This window comes from Erinaceus europaeus, chromosome 14, assembly GCF_950295315.1.
Source record: "Erinaceus europaeus chromosome 14, mEriEur2.1, whole genome shotgun sequence".
In the NCBI taxonomy this organism is placed as follows: domain Eukaryota; kingdom Metazoa; phylum Chordata; class Mammalia; order Eulipotyphla; family Erinaceidae; genus Erinaceus; species Erinaceus europaeus.
In genome coordinates, this window is record NC_080175.1 from 10,386,373 (window position 1) to 10,408,718 (window position 22,346).

At 44.1% G+C, this 22,346-nt stretch overlaps 1 protein-coding gene across 2 annotated transcripts in view; it reads right to left on the bottom strand.

The window, feature by feature from the left end:
- Positions 1-172: 172 nt before the first annotated feature.
- The window catches only part of SLC18A2 (solute carrier family 18 member A2), a 41,628-nt gene continuing 19,454 nt past the window's right edge, over positions 173-22,346 (bottom strand). For both annotated transcript variants that reach the window (XM_060171214.1, XM_007518458.2), the window contains 6 exons: positions 18,337-18,415; positions 18,153-18,204; positions 17,207-17,270; positions 14,468-14,587; positions 14,217-14,350; positions 173-2,675 (listed from right to left, as the gene is read on the bottom strand). In XM_060171214.1, coding sequence (XP_060027197.1) covers positions 2,571-2,675; positions 14,217-14,350; positions 14,468-14,587; positions 17,207-17,270; positions 18,153-18,204; positions 18,337-18,415 — 554 coding nt within the window. In that variant the 3' untranslated portion in view covers positions 173-2,570. The remainder of the gene's footprint in view (positions 2,676-14,216; positions 14,351-14,467; positions 14,588-17,206; positions 17,271-18,152; positions 18,205-18,336; positions 18,416-22,346) is intronic.

Consider the following 22,346-nt stretch of genomic DNA (forward strand, 5'->3'; position numbering starts at 1 on the left):
TTTTCCATTTCAACGTTATGTGGCTAGTTACATATTTCAGTTTAAAACATTTTGCAAAACCAAAATGTACAGTTCAAACTAACTGGAGTGGGTTTTTACCCTGTGCCTGCAAGTAGAGAACAGTTTAAAATTTAACATTCACAGTCAAAACAATACCTTCTTGTATATTTTGTTCCCATGGTAAAGTCTAGATTATAAAGGAATACCAATAGACACTTTGGTGTTGAGAAGATTTATTAAGTAAACTAGACGTGACACAGACAAACAGCTACCAAAGAACATTCACTGCCACCTCATTACGGTGTTTATACTCGTTTCACCAAACAGAAACCAACTCTGCTGAAAGTAAGCTTTCACAGGGCTGCATTACTTTAAAAGAGAGAAAGAAAAGGAGAAAGTTAAGCCTCTTTCTTCTTTTTCAGTCTTTGTAATCCCAGAATATAAGTTGTAAATGTCCTTCCCATTTTTGTCCCCTCAGACTGATTTCTTGCCCTCAGTACATTGTGAGACTAGCGAGGTAGTTCACCCGGGAAGATGTCTGCTTTGCCTCCCCTCACCAGACTTCTTGGAGGTGCTGTTGCTGTGGTATCTTTCCTTGTCTCTTTGCCTCACTGTCTGAAAAAGTCCCCTAGAAAGCTGAAGCCCTAGTGATGACAACAAGAAAACACAGTTGTGAAGAATTTATATACTGTGATCCCTAGACATCAACAGTAAGGGTACTTTTACCAGTCATCTTGAAGAAACTGAGGCTCTAACAGCAAAAATAAGTTATAAATTATATGGTAGTGGTGCTGGAGGAAGGTACGACCCTCGACTTGTAGCACATTCCTTTTTAGAGGTTTTTCCCTGTGGTAGCAGGGGACACCCCTCCCTTATTTGAACCACGGGTGCCTACAGAGCCGCCATCTTCCAAAGTAGTAGGCGTGTGCAAGTGCAAATGAGTAAATGGGAAGCTTGCTCACTTCCAACACTGCAATTGAAAAATTCAGACTTGCCATCATTTGAAACCCCACAGAAAAAGCTTATAAAGCAAATGAACATGGTATTGGCTCCCCTCCTAGAGAATTGGAAGGGTGAGTCTTTGTTCAAAGTTCTCTGTTCCCTGATGTCCGAGCTAACAGACAATTTTAACTGAACAAAGAACAGATGTCGGTTAATTTTATGATCACAGGAACTACAGAATTAACAAAGTATTACCGGAAAAACTCCCCACTACAGTCACACTCATAGAAAACTTGATGTAAACTGACAATGTTCACTGACACAGTATTTGTTGTTATACTGACAAGGGACATTAAATGTCAAGCCTACAGAAACCACAGTACACAGCACTAGGTGATACGTAATACACAGATGTCTTCAGATGTTTCGGAGGTTTTTCTGCCTATGAAAAGAGGTGTGTTATGACCACCCCACTGTTTTGACCTGTTAAGATGATTCAAGACCTCATTTCTTTCCTGTCTTCAATTAGCTTACACATGGATATGGTGTTATGACCACCCTACTGTTTCAAGCTGTTAAAATGATTCAAGACCTCATTTCTTTGCCTGTCTTCAATTAGCTTACACATGGATATGAGTAACTGTTAGAACTCTAGAAAATAATAGTTTCGTGCCGCTCAAAATTAATACTGAATACATCCCTAGAAAACACTTGAGTAACCTCCACATAAGCTTTAATGTATCAGTCCTTAGCATTTTTCAAATTTATTTTCTAAAACATGCTAGACACTAATAAATCTTAACACGCTGCAGCAGCCTTGACAGTACAAGATAAATCTACCTGAAGCTTTCTTTCACCTGATAAGATGATCAAGTATATATCTTAATAGGGAAGCTTCTAATTGTTCCAAACTATACACTTGGGTGATTTTCTCTGCTTTCAGAACTATGTTTTTCATTACTGGCTTTAATGTTTGCTACCAGCCACCTGGCATGTAAACATAATTTACAACCATCTGTTTCTAGCAAGTTACATAAAAAATAACCAGCTAGGATTTATGGATGCATCCAAACAATACTGGACTTATCCTCTGCATTTGAGATAACTAGCTTTTAACTCAAGTATACTGGTAGTGGTTACAAGTTAAATAATACGACATAATATGCTCTTACGGGATTCTAATCCGTCTTTCAGACTTCTAGTTTCTCATCAGAAGTGTCTTGACAGATAATGTGTGCTTTAATTTTAAACACTCATTACCAATATTCAGAAAAAATATGTTTTTTTGCCCAAGTGTTTGTGAATGTAAGTTAAAAAATTATATTTGATTTGGATTCAGATATTTATAGATTTACACTATATTTCGTCAAAATATATTGTATAATATTTAATAAAATCAAATACATAAAATAAAGTTTTCAACACTATTTATACAAACCCTTAGAAAAGCTTCTTTTTCTTTATAAGGCTGTTGGCAATCGGTCATAACCATGATAAAGAAATAGTAACCTTTGGTTGTTTTACTCTTTCGCCAGGGATGAATGGTATGACTGAGACAGTTCTGGGTGAGTCATTTCACTGGAAACACTGTTTGATACAATTAACTACAATGATGACTGTGGAGGGTCTCAGTCACTCTGAGAGTCTTCGTCGTCACCTATTGGGTACGAGTGAATATTATTCTGAGTGTACATTTTTGTTTTCATAGGGCAGTTGTGGTCCATGAGAATCGCCTAAAAGAGAACAGAGGGCAGAAAAGTATTAACTTCCTGTGTGATAAAGATAAGATGCTTTTAATGATGATTACTAGGTTTCAGGCTAGCTGCAGAATCACCCCACTGTTAGCTAGGTATTGGGCATGATTGCCTGAACCTGGCCTTGAAGACCTGGAGGAGCTGCACATTCAAAGAAAATTCCAGCAATGGGGGTAACAGAAGCAGTCTCTGTTGTGTTCTCATCATCCTATTTTGGGGAGTGAGAAGGTCCTAGGTGAAATCAAAGGAAGCCATGAGCTAAGAAGCAAGGGCTATGAGGGTTATTAGGAGGTGTGCCACTCAGAATCCCAGAACGGGAGTGGGAGGGGCACCCCAGATACCCCCCCAGTCCAGCTTGTGTTCATGGATTTCATTGGGCAACATGCGTTTATCCACCAGTGTTATTACTCCGATTCAGTGCCTGCATGATGAATTCACTGCTCCCAGTGGCCACTTTGTCCCTCCCCCCCTTTCTGATAAAGACAAATTGAGAAGGAAGAGAGAAATAGGGATGGGGGAAAGAGAGAGAGACGCCTATAGCATTACTTCATCACCCAGGAAGCTTTGCCCTTGCAGTTGGGGTACAGGTATCTTTAAGAGTTAGTCTCTCAGGTAGACATGTACTTGAGGCTGGACTAAACTCTCTGTGATTTCTTTGCACATACCCCATTCTCATACTAGCCACCCTCACAGACTGCCCCATTACTTTAAGGTTTTTACCATGGCCTCTTCATTTTCCTTAGAAGAAAACATCACAAAGCCCTTGCTTTTTCATAAGTGAGATTTCTGGTGTCTGTCCCCAAACCCTGGCTGCCTCCCTCTTGCTTTAGCCTATTATTAAAAAGAAGCAGCAGCAGCCATGGGGCCAGGTAGTGGCTCACCCAGTACAGTGTGCACGAGCACAGAGGATCCACCCCCAGGTCCTCAACCAGGGGCAGAGCTTCACAATGGTGGAGAGTGTTGTAGATACCTCTCCTCTGCCTTTCACCCTCTATCAAAAATATAAAAAGACGGACACCAGAAACAATGGAGTTGTTCAGGTACTGAGTCCCAGTGATTTAACTCGAGGCAAAAAAAAAAAATTGTGCCTCCCTTATTGTTACTAAAACAACAGCAGTATAACCAAACAAAACAAGACTTAGTTTTCAAACCTCACCTTTAACTCTTAAGAATACTTAAGAGTATTCTTCCTGAAGTTGCACAGACCAAGTCTGCTGCTTGATAGATAACATAGCTGGTATCCATCCTGCCAGGACCAGGCCAAGCCTTTTCCATGCGGCACCTCACTTCACAATAACCCTGTATGACCAGCATTAGAGAACTCGACCAAGAGAGGCTAGAACAGGACAGGTGTGAGCCGAGGCAGACTTCACACAAGTCAATTCTTGGAACACGCCCAGGTCCAATTGAAAGAGCATAAACGACAGTAGTGAGACATTGGTTGCAACCAAGATTCTTTCAACATGTATGTCTTCCGGACTTTTCCTCAATGTGAACTATTTCCCCAGTAACATTTCAAGCAAGTTTCAAATTCGAAATGGAAACATCAGGATTCAAAGTTCTCCTGTGTGAGCTTCTTGCAGGCTACCTTGGTGCTTGTTAAACATAACTAATTCCTCCTTCATGTCCTTTGGGTTTGATAAGCTGACTCCTCTACATGCCTAATGCATCTATCACTTCTCCAGAATCCTGCTTGTGTGACTTGGACAAGGACTTCTCTGACCGTCTGAGTTAGGCTGCCAACTCCAGTTCTCAGAATTAAGCTCTAGTTTTAGCCATGCTTCTTGCCGTGTGAACTTATACTTGGACTTAATGGCAATCTCAGTTCTTGAAATTAACTGAAGCTTGGGAGCCGGGCGGTAGCGCAGCGGGTTAAGCTCAGGTGGCGCAAAGTGCAAGGACTGGTGTTAAGGATCCTGGTTTGAGCCCCCAGCTCCCCACCTGCAAGGGCGTTGCTTCACAGGCGGTGAAGCAGGTCTGCAGGTGTCTGTCTTTCTCTCCCTTCTCTGTCTTCCCTTCCTCTCTCCATTTGTCTCTGTCCTATCCAGCAACGACGACAACAATAATAACTACGACAATAAAACAACAAGGGCAACAAAAGGAAATAAAATATTAAAAAAAAAGAAATTGGGCAGTTGGGTGTTAGCGCGGGTTAAGCGCACGTGGCACAAAGCTCAAGGACCGGCATAAGGATCCCAGTTCGAGCCCCCAGCTCCCCACCTGCATGAGGGTCGCTTCACAGGCGGTGAAGCAGGTCTACAGGTGTCTGTCTCTCCTCCTCTCTGTCTTCTCCTCCTCTCTCCATTTCTCTCTGTCCTATCTAACAACGACGACAACGACATCAATAACTACAACAACAAAAAACAAGGGCAACAAAAGGGAAAAAAAAAATATATATATATATATATAAAGAAATTAACTGAAGCTACAGCCATTGTGTATCAGGACCACCCAACCCATGCAGACCCATCCCTGTGACAAAAGGTTTAACACCTCCAAGAGCTCAATGTCTCATCTCCTAGATGAGTGATCCTCAAAGAAACATGCCGATACAATGTGAGAGAGGGATGAGATGAGCTCAAATGAGATCCCAGGACAGTGAGTCATCTGTGTGCTGTGAGAGACACTACCCCAGTTAGGCCACAATATCCACGGTAAATCACAGGGCACTACTCAGACTCCATAAGGTCCTGCACCAGGAAATGGGCTGGCTACCTGATAGCACACAGGGTGACAAATGACCTAGAGGACTGCCCCCCTGTGGGTGTAGAGCTCAGGGAAGGAGACGCAGAAGAGATGGATAGAGTTAAACCTTGAATGGTGGGCGGGGTTTGCACAGTGAGGGACCTGGGAGTGTGTGCAGTGTGGAGTCCTTTCTGAGAAGAACATTCATAAAAAGGGACACTGAGGAAGCCAGCCTGGTCACCATGGAGAGCCAAAAAGGAATCACCCAAATGAGAGCTGGGGAGATAGTCTGTGCACCAGACTTTGATGTCTGAGATCCGAGAGGTCTCAGGTTCAATTCCTAGCCACCACCATATGCCAGATCTGATCAGTTATATCACCCCCTCTTTTTTCTTTTCCCACTAGAATAAAATTAGATAGATGATAGATAGATAGGTAGATAGATAGACAGATAGAAGAAAGCAGACTTAAACTCCTTGCCCACCCTTCCTTTGTCCAGGGTAAACTATCCCTTTAAATTGTTTACACTGGTGATGATTTTGAAGCCTTCATTCTGGTTTTTCTTGGCTTTTTGTTTTTTCCTTTCCTTACTGGATACACCTTCTAGCCCTTGTGGAGCTTGGAGTCAGGCTTTTCTCATTTCCCAACTCAAGCTCAGACCTCAGCATTAGCAGATTCCTTTTCTAAATAAATCTGTATTCTTTGCCTAAAATAAGAGCCACAGGGAGACATCAGCTGGCAAGCACTGCCGCCATCCCCCAAACAGAGCCCTGAACGCCAAGCCGTAACCCTTGACCCTCACTGAGCCCCTGGAAAGGTTGTCCGTCCTTCCATCATTATGTCTGCTTCCTAATTGCCTTGTAGCTTAACATTTCACACCCCCATTAGATGTGGCTGTGCTTATATACCAACCTCCTAGTGAGCTCCCAAATCTAGCACTGGTAAGGGGAACATAGAAAGAAGCCCTCTGGGCACTGCTGTGAAGAGGAAGGTCTGCCAGGCCTCAACTGGAGAAACAGTAAGTAGAAGCTGGGGGCCAGGCAGTAGCGCAGCGGGTTAAGCGCACATGTTGGCGCATAAGGATACAGGTTTGAATCCCGGCTCCTCGCCTGCAAGGGGGTCACTTCACAAATGTTGAAGCAGGTCTGCAGGTCTCTCCCTCTCTGTCTTCCCCTCCTCTCTTGATTTTTCTCTGTCCTATCCAACAACAAGGGCCAACAAAATGGAAAAAATGGCCTCCAGAAGCAGTGGGTTTGTAGTGTAGACAGGGAGCCCCATTATAACCCTGGAAGCAAAAAAAAAAAAAAAAAAAAAAAGGAAAAGAAAAGAAAGCAAGAAAGAAGCTGGGGGGACCAAGCAGTGGCACACCCAGTAGAGTGCACACATTACCGTGTACAAGGATCCAGCTTTGAGCCTCCATCCCCACCTCCTGAGGGTCAGTTTCAGGAGTCATGAAGTAAGGCTGCGAGTCACTCAATTTTTCTCTCTCTCTCCCTATATCCCCCTCTCCTCTTAATTTCTCTGTCTCTATCCAAAAAAAGGAAGGAAGGAAGGAAGGAAGGAAGGAAGGAAGGAAGGAAGGAAGGAAGGAAGGAGAAAGGTGGCCATTGGGAGCAGTGGATGCTTTCTGCAGGCACCAAGTCCTAGCAATAACCCTAGTGGCATTATTATTTTTTTTCAAGAAAAAAAATTTTAATAAAAAAAAAGAAAGAGGTGGTTGTTCCAGGGCCAGGTAGTGGTGCACCTGGTTAAGTGTACACGCTACAGTACACAAGGACCTGGAAACCTTTCCACAAACCTGGTTTGTGGAAACACAAACCCCTGGTCCCCACCTGCAGGGGGAAAGCTTCACAAGTATTGAAGTAGAGTTGCAGATGTCTCTCTGTCTGTCTTTCTATCTCCACTCCCTTTTCATTTTTTCTTTTTCTGTCTCTATCTAATAATAAATAAGTGAGTTGAGTCGGACGGTAGCACAGCGGGTTAAGCGCACATGGCGCAAAGTACAAGGACTGGCAGAAGGATCCCGGTTCGAGCCCCTGGCTCCCCACCTGCAGGGGAGTCGCTTCACAAGCAGTGAAGCAGGTCTGAGGTGTCTGTCTTTCTCTCCCCTCTCTCTGTCTCCCCCTCCTCTCTCCATTTCTCTCTGTCCTATCCAACGACAATGACATCAGTAACAACAACAGTAATAACTACAACAATAAAACAGCAAAGGCAACAAAAGGAAATAAATAGTAAATAAATGAAATAAAGTAAAAGAGGTGATTGTTCCAAATCAGAAAAATATCCAGCTCCTGAGAACTGAGCCTGCCAGATGCCTGGTTTCTTATCAGACAAAGCGATGCCAGGTGATTCAAAGTGGTAAAAACATGTCAGACCAATTAGGCTCCAGACCCATCCCTGACACTGTATATGCCAAAGCTGAGTGGTGCTGCTCTAGCCTCCTTTTCATAAAAATAAATAAAAGAAAAGCATGTGAGATCAACTGATGGGCAAAAGTAATACAACTGTGACACGTGGAAGTTGAGACAACAAGGGCTTTAAAAAGTAAGAGCTCTATACTTCAAGACAATAAAAAATAATATTGCAGCAAAGCAAAAGATTCTGGACCATAGGGAGAGGGTATTGGGGACCCAGGAGAGACTCGGGACTGGGTTGTGGGGCACTTGGTTGAATGCACACGTTACCATGCATAAGGACCCCTGCTTCACACTTGCAGGGGGGGATGCTTCACAAGCAGTGAAGCAGGTCTTTATATTTCCCTCTCTAATTTGTTCTCCCCTCTCAATTTCTTCCTGTTTTATCAAGTAAAATAAAAGAAAAAAAAAGGAAAAAATGATCATTGGGAGTGTGGGAATTGTGGATTCATAGTGCTGGCACCAAGCCCCAGGGATAACCCTAGTGGTGATTAAAAAAAAAAAAAGATTTAAAAGAGAATCTTGGTGTGGTGTACAGACACCTAGCATAGGGAGATGATAATAATAATGTAATATGTGAGTACAATAAAAAATTGTACTCACGTATCAATAATTGTTCTATAAACCATTATTTTCCCAATAAAAGGATTTTTTCAAAAGTCAAGTCTGCATGCCAGAAAATGTTATCTAATTTAACTTCAAAAATGAACAGTTTTTACATATAAATGCTCTGCAAAGGGACACGTTTCTACAAATTGTGATATACAGAGTATATTCCATCCTCTTAGCTTCTAGCCATGTAATCCTTTCCCCACCCATAGCTTCTAGAAAACAAGATGGCCTCTAGAGAGCAAGGTGGTCTCTAGAAAACAAGATGGTTTCTAGGATGCAAGATGGCCTCCAGAAAGCAAGGTGGTCTCTAGAAAACAAGATGGCTTCCGAAAAACAAGATGTCGGGAGTTGGGCGGTAGCATAGCGGGTTAAGCACACGTGGCGCAAAGCACAAGGACCAGCATAAGGATCCCGGTTCAAGCCCCCGGCTCCCCACTTGCAGGGTAGTCGCTTCACAGGTGGTGAAGCAGGTCTGCAGGTGTCTGTCTTTCTCTCCCCCTCTGTCTTCCCCTCCTCTCTCCATTTCTCTCTATCCTATCCAGCAATGACGACATCAATAACAACAATAATAACTACAATAAAACAACAAGGGTGACAAAAGGGAATAAATAAATAAATATTTTAAAACAACACCAAGATGTCATGGGACAGCTATCCCACCCAGCTCAGAGCCACATTTCTCAAGCCTATTCCATCTAGGCAACAATGACTTTCAGATGTAAGAAATGCGCCCTACCTTTAAAAATAATTCTTCAACCTGACGGGGGAAAAAAAAAAAAGGCCCACGGCAGAACAATTATTGTCAGTTGGATATTTTGAGAGTCACAGGCCTCACGAAATTGTCTTAGAACTGGGAGGCAATTCTCCTCAAATGACAGTATTGATATTCCTGTCACTTGGCAGAGGGACATGAGAACAGTCTTTTCTCCGCCTGTGCTAATAACACTGATGATTATAAAGCTGAGCACCAACAAAGCAAATAAAAGAAAAAATAAATAAACACTCAAGAGCTCACAAGTTAGTGCTTGATTCTAAGATTTGGGAGCCATGGAACTAGCATGAGATCTTCCAATAGAAGCCTCCATCAAAACACTGTGTTATCCGAAGGCTGCCTAATGAGAGCGTGACTTGCTCTGGGAGGGCTCTCCCAGACCCCTGCCTTTGGTAAGTGCGGCATGCCAAGCACTTGTCTGTATTGGATTCCCTCAAACGGGCAGTAATGGGTTTCTTCTCCACCCTCGCAAGGACGCTGCCTTGCTCACTCTTGTCATTAGGAGCTCTCCTTTTTCCGCCTGGCTTCTTCCTGCTCCTGGCAGGAGGGGTGAGTCCCTCCAATGTGACTGTCCTGTCTGTCAAATGATATCTGAAGTTGTGCCTTCAATTACAGGTGCCAATTACAGGCAACAAGATGTGCGCTTTCTCAAGTTTTTAATGACCCATCATGCTGGGCGCTTGATTAGGATTTTGACATTTTATGGTGAAATGGCGTTTTCTGGAAGCCTATAATTCTTGTTGCCTGGCCTTTTCAGACCATCTCTTCTACTTCCTTCAACTTGTCTTTGTAAATGAACTAAAGTGTGTGCTCTAAGTATGGAAAAAAAAAGGTGAATGGAGGCCTGCCTTGTACCAGTCATTTGGGGAAGAAGGAAGAGAGGGGAGCCTTGGAGGGGCATGTACACTCCTTCCCCAGCTTATCCACTGATCTCACTCATTTCCTCCAGGACCTCAGATAAGCCATCATGCTGCTACGAGCAGGCAGATAACACAACAGCCACTGAAGTCTACAGCTGCCCAGGCAGAAGTGCTGGGGATGGAACAGTAAAGAGAAGATGCAGGGGACCATGGGCTGGCAGAGAAAGGCAGAGGAGGGTAAGAGCCAGGGCAAAGATGGGTGGATGCCCTCTAGGTATGTCTCTACGAGTGGCATTGCTAGATCATAAGGTATTTCATTTCCATTAAGTATACGTATTTAATTTATTTACAAAATAAAAATAAATCCACAAGACCATAGGATATGAGGGGTACAGTTCCACACAATTGCCACCACCAGAATTCTATATCCCATCCCCTCCCTTAAAAGCTTTCTTATTCTTTATCTCTCTAGGAACATGGACCCAGGATCATTATAGGGTGCAGAAGGTGGAAAGGCTGGCTTCTGTAATTGCTTCTCCACTGAACATGGGCATTGGCAGGTCGAGCCATACTTAAAATATTTTATTTATTATTTATTAGAGAGAGATTCCGAGACCAGAGCACTGCTCAGCTCTGGCTTATGGTGATGCTGGGGATTGTACCTGGGGCTTCAGAACCTCAGGCATGACAATCTTTTTGCATAACCATTATGTTGTCTTGCCAGCATCGTATTTCCATGTTTATTTGCTTAAAACTCTATAATTATAGAGTTGGGAGTCAGGCAGTAGTGCAACAGGTTAAGCGCACATGGTGCAAAGCACAAGGACCTGCATAAGGATCCTGGTTCGAGCCCCCGGCTCCCCACCTGCAGGGGAGTCACTTCACAGGCAGTGAAGCAGGTCTGCAGGTGTCTGTCTTTCTCTCCCCCCTCTCTGTCTTCCCCTTCTCTCTCCATTTCTCTCTGTCCTATCCAACAACGATGACATCAATAATTACAACAAGGGTAGGAAAAAGGAATAAGTAAATAAATAAAAATTATATATAAAAAAACTCTATAAGAGTTACCTGTACATCTCATGGTAACTTAACTATGCTAAGTCTAAAGTCAAGTCCCAAAGGAACTGTGGTAAATTCACTCATACTAATCACTGAAGAGCTGTTTTAAATAGGTGCATTGTCTACTGAGTTCAATAAATTGTTTTAGGAGTACTCTTAGGATTCTTTCTTTCCATTTTCATAACAACCCAGTGAGGGTGCTGTTGCCATTTCCTGCAGGCGAGCCCTGTGCTACCTCCCAAGAGCCTTCAACAGTCTCCTGGGTGAGAAGCATCTGCATGCGATCGTCACCTTCCCCATTCTTCCCACACACTTACTCCCCCTTCCCCTCCTTTCTCCTTTTATTCCTTTTTCTTTGTTTTCTTCTCTCATAAAAAAGTAATAGAAGGGGGCCGGGCGGTAGCACAGCGGGTTGAGCATACATGGTGCAAAGTGCAAGGACCAGCAGAAGGATCCCGGTTCAAGCCCCCGGCTCCCCACCTGCAGGGGAGTCGCTTCACAGACGGTGATGCAGGTCTGCAGGTGCAGGTGTCTGTCTCTCCCCACCCCCGTCTTCCCCTCCTCTCTCCGTTTCTCTCTACCCTATCCAACAACAACAACATCAATAACAACCATAATAACTACAACAACAACAAAAGAATAACAAGGGCAACAAAAGGGAATAAATAAATACTTTTTAAAAAGTAATAGATATAAAATGAAAGTGTTGGAAGCATCCTTCAGTCAACTTTACTCAGAATGAGAGGGTGGCAACAAAATGACCATCTCCAGGTGTTACAGGGGGAACTCTGTGACCCTGGTCTGGGGACAGGTCTTTGTCGGGATCCACCGTGGTGAGACGGCCATCGAGTGTGTACACACACACACACACACACCACACATACACCACACACACACATACCACACACACACCACACACATGCATACCACACACACACACCACACACACACCCCACACATACACACACACCACACACACACACACCACATACACACACACACACCACACACACACACACACCACACACACACACCACACACATACCACACACACACCAAACACACACACCACACACACACCACACACACACCACACACGCACGCATGCACGCACGCACGCACGCACGCACCATGCTGGGGACCGCGCCAGTCCCCTAAGAGATGTGTGAATAAGCACAGCAGCTTCCAGAGCTGGAGAGGAGGCAGGCAGCCCCGTACCCCAACACCATTCATGTCTTCACTTTGAGCCAAATGGGCCATGAGCAATTTAGAGGCATCTCCTTAAATCCCACAGAACCAAGAGAACACCACCACTTAGGGGACAGTATGGATATGCTTTTCAGATATACTGGATTAAGGAATGCAAGACATATCCCAAGCAAATGAAGCTTGAACGTAACTAACTTTAGGGTGTGCGTCTGTCTGGCAAAGATCAGAAAAGGACAGTTGAACAACTGCTGAAGAGTTGAGACAGTTCAACCAGCAGAAGGAACTCTGAGTGTACCCACAAGAGAACATCGAAATCAGACCTCCCGTTCACCCATCAGGGACAAAGCTTCCCTGCCTCACTGATTTCACTCACTATATCCATAGTGCTCATCTTACAAGTGGACCAGTATCTATCACCATTTCATGTTTGAAAAGCCAGCACCAACACCTTCACCATCACCGCCACCGCCCACCACTACATACCCACAATTATCCAAAGGTTCAAATAGCCAAGACATTTCAAAATTACTATTCAGAACTGGTAAGCTTAAATTCATTCAAAAGAGGGGCACTCTCATACCCTCTTACTTATGTTGGATCTTATCTACACACATGATTCTCATCATGAGATTAGGGAGTTACATCTGCCCAAAGGTTCGCAGATAAATTTTTCCTTAAGCACCTGTTGGTTATATTGATACCGTCTCCAGAATTAAGACACATTTTGTTTAGGTGGACTTGGGGCCTTGTGGATGCACAATGTCACTGCTCCCAGGTCACATTTTCATTATGATAGAAACAGAGAGAAAGAGATTGGGGGCTGTACAGGGGGAGCACCACAGCTTCCCCCAGAATCCTGGAACTCCCATGTGGTACCAGGGAACCCAGACTGCATATATGGCAAGCCTGTACCCTCTACAGTCAGCTCTCTGTGTAGCCCAGAAATAAAATACTCTTACTGAAAAGCAGTAAGGGTTAATAGAGATGCCAAGGGGATTAAAAAGGTCTAATAACAGACACACAAAAGGCAAAAAAGATGATGTCCAAGACTTTCAAAACCCACAAAAAATTAGATTGACCCACTCCATGCTTAGTTGTACTGCCTGCTAATCTCTTATAAAACCATTTCGTTCTTCAAGCACACACACAGAATGTTTGCTATAATGACATAAATTAACTTTGTGGTATAAACTATATAAGAATGTTGGGGGGCTGTAGAGACAGCATAATGGTTAGGCAAAGAGACTTTCATGCCTGAGGCTCCAAGGTCCCAGGTACAATTCCCATCACGACCATAAACCAGACCTGAGCAGTGCTCTGGTTTCTCTTCCCTCTCTCTTTATTTCTCATTAAAATAAATAAATAAAACAAAAATAAAAAAGAAAAATGTTTGGTGGAGGTATATAACATAATGGTTAGCAAAGAGACTCTCATGCCTGAGGCTCCAAAGTCCGAGGTTCAATCCCTCACACAACTATTAGCCAGAGCTGAGCAGTGCTCTGGTAAAAGCTAAATAAGTGGGAGTTGGGCGGTAGTGCAGCAGGTTAAGCACACATGGTGCAAAGCACAAGGACCAGTTAGGATCCCAGTTTGAGCCCCCGGCTCCCCACCTGCAGGGGAGTCACTTCACAGGCGGTGAAGCAGGTCTGCAGGTGTCTCTCTGTCTCTCTTCCTCTCTATCTCCCCTTTCTCTCTCAATTTCTCTGTCTCTATCCAATAACAAATTTAAAAAATTTAAGTAAATAAATAAATAAAACTAAAAAGAGAAGAACATTGACCCTCCCCTTTTTTTGGGGGGGTGTTCAGCCCAAAAGAAGTAGGGTTATGTCTTCAAATTAAACCAGGAGGAAACTATCCAAAGACTGAGCTAAAATGACCAGAAGAACCTCACTGCATTCTACAATCTCCTTACCATTTTCTCTTCCTTGGCAGGCGGGCTTCGAAGGAAAAAGCAGAGCGGAGCGAAAATAATATCGATTATTCCAATAATTGTCATAAGCCATGGAAATCCAATCGCCTTTGCAATAGCCCCCCCAGCAGAAGGACCTTTTGAGAGACAGAGAATTAGATGCATCTCTTTTGAGTGTCTTCCAGATAGGAAAGTATAAATAATTTTCAGTCAGTATCTTCTGTCACGAGCTGAGAGAAAAAGGTCATTCTTACCGATCGCATAGCCCATGCAAAAGGCCACATCAGCAATGGCATACACGCTCCCGTAGACAGACACGTGCCTCAGATCAACCAGGTAGCCCATGATGGGCATCATCGATGAATCCACCATACCTGTACACAAGGAAGCCGCAAGTTGGGAGGTCAGTTTCCTACTGCACATCCTTCACTGAGGACACACGAGAGACAATAGCTGAAGCCGGGACTGGAACCTAGACCACGATCTGCCTGCTGCTATTTTGTCTCACCGTGCCCCCATCAGCTGAGTGGCTTGAATTCTGGGTAAAGGATAAAGGGCTTGTAATCCTTCAGAGTACGGGGTCTCCAGGGTCCTAGCTGTGTAGACTTCCCAGTCTGCTTCCTGTTGGTGTATTCACCAGCCTCCTCTTAGCCTCACACTTGGACTTAGAAAAATATCAAGTTGAAAAGTAGAAGGAGAAGAGACAGCAAGATAGCTCACATGGGTAGTGTGACTGCTTTGCCATGTGCATGGTCCAGGTTCAAGACTGGCCTCCACTGTTATAGAGGAAGATTTGGTGTTGTGATCTCTTTCCTTTTCTCTCCATTCCATCCCATCCCATCCCATCCCATCCCATCCCATCCCATCCCATCCCATCCCATCCCATCCCATCCCATCCCATCCCATCCCATCCCATCCCATCCCATCCCATCCCATCCCATTCTCTTTCCTTGCTCTCTCCTCACATCTATTCCTCTCCCTCACCCTTTCCCTCTCCTTCTTCCTCTCCCTCTCCCTCTCTCTCTCCCCCTCTCTGAGTCATCCCAGAGCAATGAAATGCAATCATTCTCACTACCACCAACACCAAAATAAGAATCTCTGGAGTCTTGGTTGTTCAGGGTTGGGTGACATCAAGAAAGAGCATATGTTTAAGAGTTCTGGATTCACATCTCTAGGCAGGCTAGCAGAGACCTGCTTTCTCTCTCTCTCTCTCTCTCTGGTTTCCCCTCTATAAAGTGGGACCAGTGATGACTGGCTGAGACGAGACATGTCTATAAGCACACTCAGCAGAGGATTTGAATGTCAGGGACACAGCTCTGCAGGTATGGGAGACAGGCCGGGGAGGGAGAGTTATCCTGATAGTATTCCTTGGTCACTTAATATGTGCATGGTGCTGGGATCCAGCTGAGCAAAGGGAACATATATTCATTGAATAATGGAAAGTGAATTGCAATGGTGACTGATGCCAAGCCAACATGGCGTAGCAGGTCCTTCATCTATGAGGGGCACCTGATCTGGTCTTGGAGAGGGGGTCCACAAAGGCTCCATTCCATCTTTTTAAAATCTTTATTTATAGGTTATAAATGGGGAGAAATCAAGAGAGAAGGGGGATACAGACAGGAAGAGAGAGAGAGAAAGGCACCTAGAGCACTGCTTCACTGTTCTCAAAGCTTCCCCTCTGCAGTCAGGGACTGCGGTGGGGGTTTCACCACAGAGCCCTGTGCATTAGAAAACATAAGCTGAGGCCAGGTGGTGGAACACCTGGTTGAGTGCACATGTTACAATGCACAAGAACCTAGGTTCGAGCCTCCAGTCCCCACCTGCAAGGGGAAAGCTTTGAACGTGGTGAAGCAGTACTGCAGGTGTCTCTCTGTCTCTCTCCCTCTCTATCACTCCCTCTCTTCTTGATTTCTGGTTGTTTCTATCCAATAAATATATAAAGATAATTAAAAAAATTAAGAAAAAAAGAGAACACATGCTCAACTGAGAGCAGCAGCTCTACTCTTTCTACTATACCACTTCAAAATTATACTCCTGTCTTTCCCCCATAACCCCTTTAGCCTTGACTTCTGTCATCTCATTGTCAATCAGAATATTGTAAGTGGGGGAGACATTTATGATCTCCCTGAAATAGTAAGAGGATTTCATCTAACTTCTTTTTTTTTTTTAATTTTTTTTTTAATTAATTTTATTTTTGAGAGATGAAGAGAGGAGAGAGAGAGAAACACCAGAGCACTGCTCAGCTCAGGCTTATGGTGGTGCAGGGGATTGAACCTGGGACTTAGGAGCCTCAGGCATGAGAGTCTGTTTGCATAACCATTATGCTGTCTCCCCCACCCTTCATCTAACTTCTGAGCTATGGTTGCTGGGCCAGGCCATCCTTGCAGTGCAGGCAGTGCAGGTGGTCATTGTATGTACAATACTCACCTGTCACCTTCCTGGATCAAACCTCATAAACATCCATGTAAGCCCTCTGCCACACTCCCAGGGGGTGTGCCCACAGCTCTGAGCCCAAGCGAATGTGCTTGAGGAGAGGATTCTCTTGTTTGCCCAAGGCAGCGGCCCTTTCCTTCTGTAAATGTCAGGCTTTTTTAAAAGACTGGCTTTGCACTAGGCGGAGTTTCGTAGTGGTGTTTGTGCTTAACCAGCTGCACCACCACCTGACCCCAACGTTTCAGTGTTATGATAGCTTTCCCTCTCTCCCTGTGTCCCTCTGTTTCTCGTCTCGCTCTCTCTGAAAAAAACAGTTGGCCTCGAGCAGTGAAGCCCCGGTGATAACAAAATACACTAATAAAATAAATAGACAAAGGTTTTCAGGGAATAGATAATGAGTTTATGGAGTGGGTATCTTCCTGGCCTACCAGCCATACTGTGAACTCAGCTGCCCACAACCCCTGTCAAGTTTTTAGAACTGTCAGCTTGAGAAGCTGGGGGAAATCAGTTGAAGGGGAAGCTAGAGTTTTCACTATTGGAACAAAGCATGGGTGACTTACCAATTGCAAAACCAACTCCAAAGTTGGGAGCTATGAGTCCATAGATGTTCTTTGCAAAGGGAACCTGTAAGAAGAAATAAAATGTTATGCTCAAAGGGCATGGCATTTAACTCTAAATGATCTCAGAAAAAAAAAAAAACTTTAAAATAAGCTTTCTCTGGCATGGTGCAAGTGTCCCCCTTGTAAAGTAAACGGAAGGGCTTGGGAAGGATAGCTTCATTAAAAACTGAAGATGAAATGGTTGTGTGAACATTATGAGAGTCCAGCCTGACCCCCACTCCACTTCTGACAAGAGTAGAAATCTCTTGCAGTCCGGGAAGTGGCACAGTGGATAAGGTGTTGGAGCCTCAAACTTGACGTCCTAAATTCAATCCCTGGTGTCACAAGTGCTGGGGTGTGGGGTGTGGGGAAGTACTCTGGTTCTCCTTATTTTTTCTCATTGATAAATAAATACATATGTATCTTTTAATACTTTCATTAGAGATTTAGCAGTATTTTACAGAATTACAAGACTTCCTAAATATATTCACATCCACACATGGATAAAAGCCAATTAGCAAATTTTTAAAAGGAAGAAAGTCTCATTAAGGATTGATATGGGCTGCCAGTAGGAGCTGTTTTATTCTAGGAAGCATCTCCTGGCTAGCTACAGCATCTAAAGTATTTAAGCCGTTGTAATGTTTAAGATGATGGAGGGAAAGGTGAAATGTAAACACAATAAAACATTCTAAAGAGCTTCCAGCTACCACAAAATGAAAACTCAAGCCCTTGGAGAAGTTGGTCCAAATTCTGTAGAGGATAAGAACTCTAATAAAGTAGAAGATTTTATTGAAACTGAAAAGCAGAAAACTTCAAATTGCTATCAAATATTTCCAGGTGGTTTGGGCCTAAAGCAAACCTGCATTCACAGATCATTTCAACATGCAAGACACTATCTTTTACTCACACATAAAATGCTGATCCCAACAATCATCATCCCCAGAAGAGCACAGAGCCACCTATCAGAAGGCAAAAGGTCAGAAAGGCAAAACTGTCAAGGTTTTGGAAAACCAAAACAACTACTTGGCAATGACCAAGACAGAAACACAGAACATTTCAAAAGAACGACATCATTGTAAATGTCACCTTACCTCCCCATTTTGTGCGCTAGTATCCCGAAGATATTTGTTCCAATGAGATAAGAGATGCTTGCGGGCAAGAAAGCAACGCCTGCGAATTTATGAAAAGACACCTTATCAGTAGTGACATCTGCCCAGTGGTGGAAAAACTAATAACTGTTAGATATCACAACAATGATGAGAGCAGAGGCAATGAAGCCAGGGGGCCAGCATCCGAGCTGCTAATATCCGGCGGCTGACAGCACCCGTCTGGACCCCACACAGCTTATCTGTTCACACAAAGCCACTGAGATCATTCAACAGAGCCCAGGTCCCAAGCTGGGCACCGTGGGTTCACAGACACTCTGGGACCAGGCTAGCTTCTGTGTCTGTGCTCTCTGTCTCTGCATTATTTAGGATGACAGACATAAGATGCATGGATTGACAAAATCAGTGAGCATTAAGGAAAACAAAGGAGAAAGGTCTGGTGACCCCAAAGCCACAAACAAATTTTTACCTTCATAGTAAATTTCTCTTCTATTCTCTCTCTCTCTCTCTCTTTCCTTCTTTTTCTTTCTTACTTTCGTCTGTCTATCTAGCTTTATTTAATTTAATTTCTTTTTATCAAAGCAATACTCAGCTCTGGCTTAAGTTGGTACCAGAGTTCGACCTGAGTCTTTGACTTTGGAGTCTCAGGAATTAAAGTGTATTTGCATGACCATTATAATATTTCCCCAGCCTCCCTCCTGGTAAATTTCTATACACAGAAACAAGGGTGTTTCTGTGGGGTTTGGTTTCAGAAACTTGGATAAAACCTATTCTGCATCCTGCCTTCTGCAGTTAGCTTTCTGAACATCTTTCCATCTCAGAGAACACTCATGCCTTCCAGGTCACTTGCTGGTGGCCAAGTTATATGACCTTTTCAAGTTCAAGGTTTAATATAACAGTGAACACACACACACACACACACACACACACACACACACACACACAACAACTGGCAACCATGAAAGTTGGTTTTCAGCTGGTTTCCTGTGCTGTAGCAGTGGTATCCTTGACCTTACTCTAAAGGAGTGAGACCATGCCTGATGCCAGACACTGTCCACACCAGTTCCCTCTGGCCCCATCCATTAACAAGATAAGACAGCCTCTTTGACTTTTTTTCCTTCTTAACCTGACATCACATCTTTCTGCCAGACCTGGCAGTAAATTTTGCCCACAGATGGTACAAGTTGCTTTGTTCTCAGTCACAGGGCTGCAGGAAATGCTGGCGCTCCAGATCCCAGGGCCATGGGCCTGTCTTACTTCCTTCTTTTTTTTTTAAATATATCTTTTAAAAAAAATTTTTTTAATATTTATTTAATTTATTTATTCCCTTTTGTTGCCCTGTTGTTTTTATTGTTGTAGTTATTACAGTTGTTGTCGTTGTTGGATAGGACAGAGAGAAACGGAGAGAGGAGGGGAAGACAGAGAGGAGGAGAGAAAGACAGACACCTGCAGACCTGCTTCACCGCCTGTGAAGCGACTCCCCTGCAGGTGGGGAGCCGGGGTTCGAACCGGGATCCTTATGCCGGTCCTTGTGCTTTGCGCCACCTGCGCTTAACCCGCTGCGCTACAGCCCGACTCCCTTCCTTCTTCTTTAAAAAAATTTTTTTTATATTTATTTATTTTCCCTTTTGGTTGCCCTTGTTTTTTTTTTCATTGTTGTTGTAGTTATTATTGTTGTTATTGAAGTCGTCGTTGTCAGATAGAAATGGAGAGAGGAGAGGAAGACAGAGATGGGGGGGGGAGAAAGACAGGCACCTGCAGACCCGCTTCACCACCTATGAAGCGACTCCCCTGCAGGTGGGGAGCCAGGGCTTGAACCGGGATCCTTACGCCGGTCCTTGTGCTTGGCACCACGTGCGCTTAACCCGCTGCGCTACTGGACTCCCCTACTTTCTTCTTTTTATGTCCCATCAGGGGATGAAGCCAGGGCCTTTCACATGTGTAATGCTGCCACTAAGCACCTCCCTGGCTCTTATTTATTTATTTATTTATTTATTTATTTATTTATTCATTAATGAGAAAGATAGGAAAAGAGAGAGAGAAAGAACCAGATATCACTCTGGCACATGCATTGCCAGGGACCGAACCCAGGACCTCATGCTTGAGAGTCCGATAACTCCATCCACTGCACTACCTCTCAGACCACTTTTTTCCCCCCTCTCTTTGAAAGAGAGGCAGAAGAGAGATAAGTAAAGTGGAGATGCAGACAGAGAGGAGAAACACCACAGCACTGTTCCAGCAGCCATTCATGGTGCTCCCATGTGGTGGTGGGGATTGAACCTAGGGTTTCATGGTCAGCAAGGTGTGTGTTCCACAGAAGTGCTATCTCACAGTCTCAGCCCATGCATGGCCTTTTCAGTTCGGGCAGCTACCAGCATACAGAGGACAATCGTGACCCCGCCTATTCGAGCCTACAGTAGCTCTTCGTGTAGCTTCTTCTGTGAACAGAATAATGTCAGTAAGCCCTTAACCTCCGGGAAGACGGCTCTCCACTACAATAGGTGCTTTTAGTTGATTGGTTCCAGGATTTAAATCTGAAAGCAGGCCGTTTTAGATTTGGTCATCTGGGAACTAAAAATAAAAATCAGTCTCCTTTCTTGTTATCAAGAAGTCATTTCCATCATGCTTAGCAACTTATACTGGCCAATTCACTGCTGGGCATAGTGGGGCAAAGAGATTTTGACATTCAGCCTCAGCGTCAGAGACAGAAAGACAGGGGCAGTGGGCAGACCTGTTCTCCTACCTGCTCTCTGGACAAACACTGCCCTAGATGCTTGAGCTTCTCAGATGGGAAGATCTGATTTTTTCTAGAAAAGCCAGAACCCTGGATTCTTAAAATCTCCTGATTCTTAAATGTTAGTTTGTTTTTTTTCTTAAATAATATCCTCATGCAGGGACTGGGTGGTGGCACATCTGATTAAGTGCACACATTACAGAGTGCAAGGACCCGGGTTCAAGCCCCTGGTTCCCACCTTCAGGGGAAAAGCTTCAAAAGTGGTAAAGTAGAGCTGTAGGTGTCTCTCTGTCTCCCTCTCCCCTCTCAATTTCTCTCCATCTCTATCCAACAATAAATAAATAAATAAACAAATGCAACAATAAGCCCATGCAGATCAATACCAATATTAGCAAGCCATTTGAACTCGGCCCACAGCTAAGACTTTTAAACTCAAAAAGAAGAACGCTCACAAGGGAACCAGGTTTAACCTTGGGGCTTCCTGGAGAGAGTCCTAACTCCCACCAGCCAAGAAAGGAGGCAGCTCTGAAAACAAAGCCTCAAAGCTAGGATGCAGATAAGCTCCAAAGAAGCCACAGATCTTCTGGACCTCCATGAAGGTAAGGGGACCTCCACTTATGACCTGGAAGTGGTGTGGACAGAAATCCTCTTGGGTAGCCAACACCAACTTCATGATTCCCAGACAAACAGTATTAGATCAGGATGTGAGTGTTTGTTTCAGTCTGAAACTTAAAAGTGGAGGCTGGAAGTGTTCCTTGAGCATCTTAGAACAACAAGAACCACTGACAATTACTACTGTACACAGCTCCGATCTCACAGGGAGACTCCAACTGCAAGCCACAGAATAAGACCCTTGGGCAGACAGTCCCTCCTGATTCCTGTGCTGTCACTCCAAAGAGACCTACCTATCACATAAAAAAAAAAAAACTTTATTTATTGGATTAGAGACAGACAGAAATCGTGAAGGAAGGGGTGATAGAGAAGAAGAGAGACAGAGAGACACCTGAGGCCCTGCTTTACCACTTGCAAAGCTGTCCCCCTATAGGTGGGGACCAGGGGCTTGAACCTGGGTTCTTGCTCATTGTGACATGTGCACACAACCAGGTGTGCCACCATCTGCCTCCCCCATCTCATTTTTTACCTCTTTCCATTTCAACAGCCTCCTAGTAAAAGCAGCCACACCATCTGTCTCCCCACACACCAGAAGTACCCAGAGCATGTCTACCCACACACAGGAAGTGCCCAGGACATGGCTCCCCAC